This window comes from Haliaeetus leucocephalus, unplaced genomic scaffold (genome assembly GCF_000737465.1).
Source record: "Haliaeetus leucocephalus isolate CR32 unplaced genomic scaffold, Haliaeetus_leucocephalus-4.0 Scaffold184, whole genome shotgun sequence".
Classification (NCBI taxonomy): Eukaryota; Metazoa; Chordata; class Aves; order Accipitriformes; family Accipitridae; genus Haliaeetus; species Haliaeetus leucocephalus.
Genome location: NW_010972620.1, coordinates 2,563,107 through 2,565,606, shown reverse-complemented (window position 1 = coordinate 2,565,606; position 2,500 = coordinate 2,563,107). Strand labels below are relative to the sequence as shown.

The 2,500-nt window shown below is 57.6% G+C and overlaps 1 protein-coding gene across 2 annotated transcripts in view; it reads left to right on the top strand.

Annotated features, from left to right (window-relative positions):
* Positions 1–2,500, top strand: part of EMX2 (empty spiracles homeobox 2) — a 6,064-nt gene that overhangs the window by 934 nt on the left and 2,630 nt on the right. Inside the window, exon 2 of one of the 2 annotated variants that reach the window (XM_010564702.1) lies at positions 1,760–1,944. The exons of the other annotated variant lie outside the window; for it this stretch is intronic. Within the exon in view, the coding sequence (XP_010563004.1) occupies positions 1,760–1,944 (185 nt within the window). The remainder of the gene's footprint in view (positions 1–1,759; positions 1,945–2,500) is intronic. 2 annotated transcript variants of the gene reach the window in all.

Below are 2,500 nucleotides of genomic sequence, written 5' to 3'. Positions count from 1 at the left end.
CGGTTTGTTTTGCTTTCCCTGCCAGGAGGGGGGCAGGCGGGAAGGCAAGGCCGGCTGGGACTTCTTGCCGCTTTCTCGCCCCCGTTGAAAGGGGGGGGGGGGGGGAAGGTGGATATTTTTTTGTGGGCCGGTGGGTTAAAAGCGACGGAGGAGCCTCCGAAGGAAGCCGCCCCGCAGAGAGGGGAACCGCGGTTTAGGTTCCCCCGGGAAAGCTGCCGGGGCCGAGGGGAACCACCGCCGCCGCCCCAAATCCGCTCCCCCTGTTAACGGGGACGGGGACGGGCCGAAACGAACCCCAGAGAAAGGAGAAGGGACAAAAAACCCCAAAATAATCCTAGCGCCGGAGCAGAGCGGGGAGAGGGGGCTGCGGAGGAGAGCCGGGGCTGGGGGCAGAGAGGGCGATTCCGTCCGTACGGGCAGGGAAGGGCTCCCAGCTGCCAAGAGATTAATAACCGGCTGGAGGAAAATAACCAAATCCAATGGCGCACAATCAATAAAATCCCCCTTGTTTAACCCTTTGCAACCGGCAGCGTCTTCTCCGAAGGGTGAGACGATTTCTCCCCTAATGGGTCCAGCTCCTGCCTCTTTCGTTATACACACACAGAGACACACGAAAAAAAAAAAAAATCAGCCTCCGCTCGGAGGGATCCATCTACCTTTTTTTTTTTCTTCCTTCGGTATTTTTATTTATTAATTCCGAACGAAAACAAACCACCTGCAGTATTCATTTCCCGGGCCTTCTGCAGCCGAGCCGTTGCACCCGGGTTGGAAAAGGAGTCGCTCTCTCCGAAGCCAGGCGGACAGAGATACAAAATGGATTATTACCCTCTCAGAATAAAATTACAGGTTTCGCTCACCAAATTATTTGTCGCAGTCATCAGGCGATTGGTAAAGAGCGGTAGATGAAAGGCGGAAATGTCCTGGTGTTGAGCCACAGCCTGATTTCAAACACACCCTCCTCCTGCAACGATTTTTAACGCACTTACGGAGACAGACCCTCGGTGTCTTCCCCACCTTGGAAGGACCGACCCGGAGAAGCGGCACAGGGCCAAGCCGGAGGGAGAGACCCACCAAAAAGCCCCGGCTGACACCCCCTCACCCCCCCTCGCAGGCCGGCTTGGGATGCGCCCTCCCCGAAGTTTGTTTCTTTATTTTCCCCACCGGTTCCCTCCGCCGCCGGGGCAGCGGGGAGCACCCCGGCAAAACGAAGGGGAGCTGGGGGAGAAAGGCCCCAGCCGGAATTTTGGGCGAGGGAAGCGGGGAGAAGCCCGGGGGAGCCGAGCTGCCGGCTCCCGGAGAGCGGCGGCCGGCCGGGGAAAGGGGGGGTCGGCAGGGACCGCACCGAGAGCCGCTGCCCCGCTGGCCGCACCGGGAGGATGGAAATAACAAATAAACAAGGAAAGATGTGAGGCTGCCGGCGGGCGAGGGGAAGGGGGGCAGCTGCGGGATGAAGCCGCAGAGACCGCAGCCGGGCTCTGGCCAATTCTATTTTTTTTTTTTTTTTTCCTTGCCGTAGTGTTCCCCTGGTTGTGTTTTAGTTTTTTAATTTCTCCCCCTTCTCTCCTTCGCCTGCTCATTCCCTCCACCTACTTATGGAAGGAAAATTTAATACAAAAAAGGCGCTGAAAATAAAAAAGAAACTATACTCAGATTTCTCCTGCGGGTAATGGTGGGAGAGAAAAATTCTTGCTCTAAAAAGTCCTCTCGAGTACGTTTGGGGAAGGCGTTTTGCTAATCTCTGTTTTACCCTGTTGCCCAGGGAATGAAACCAGCCCGGAGAGCTTCCTATTGCACAACGCACTGGCCAGGAAACCCAAACGGATCCGTACAGCTTTCTCCCCATCCCAATTACTGAGACTGGAACATGCCTTTGAGAAGAACCATTATGTAGTAGGAGCAGAGAGAAAACAGCTGGCACACAGCCTCAGCCTCACGGAAACTCAGGTAAGGGGGAAGCAGGCAGCGGGCAACTGGGAAAGCGAAAGTACTGGGATCTCCTTGGGAAAAACCCACCCGGCCGGCCCGGAGATGCGAGGAAAAAATACGGTCAAATTCTGGGGGTATTTAGGCCTCCAGACCCGAGCCGGTGGAGCGGAGTGAGGGTTCCCCCCGCGTCTCCTGCGTGTTATAAAAGCTTCCCCCGTTGCTGAGAGCCGTGGCCGGGGGTGGAGGGGCCTCGGCCGGGCGTGGGGAGCCGCGGGGCTGGGGGCACGGGTGGGTTCTCCCCGGAGAGCCCCGGCCCCAGCGGGAAGGGGAGAGGCGAGATCTCCGATCTGCAAAAGAAAGGCGGCCCCGGTCATTCTGCTGCGGGACTGGTGTGAGCCTCGAGGAGTTGAATGTTGGGGGAAAAGCCCCCAAAACAAAAGGCGGAGGGGAGAACCCCCCCCGCCCTTTTGGAGCCTACGGCAGAAATACGGTTTCTCGGGTGATTTTTCACTCCTTTCTAGCCCCGCGTCCGGCAGCCGGGGTTATGAGGAGCCGGTTCGGGAAGGCATAAAGA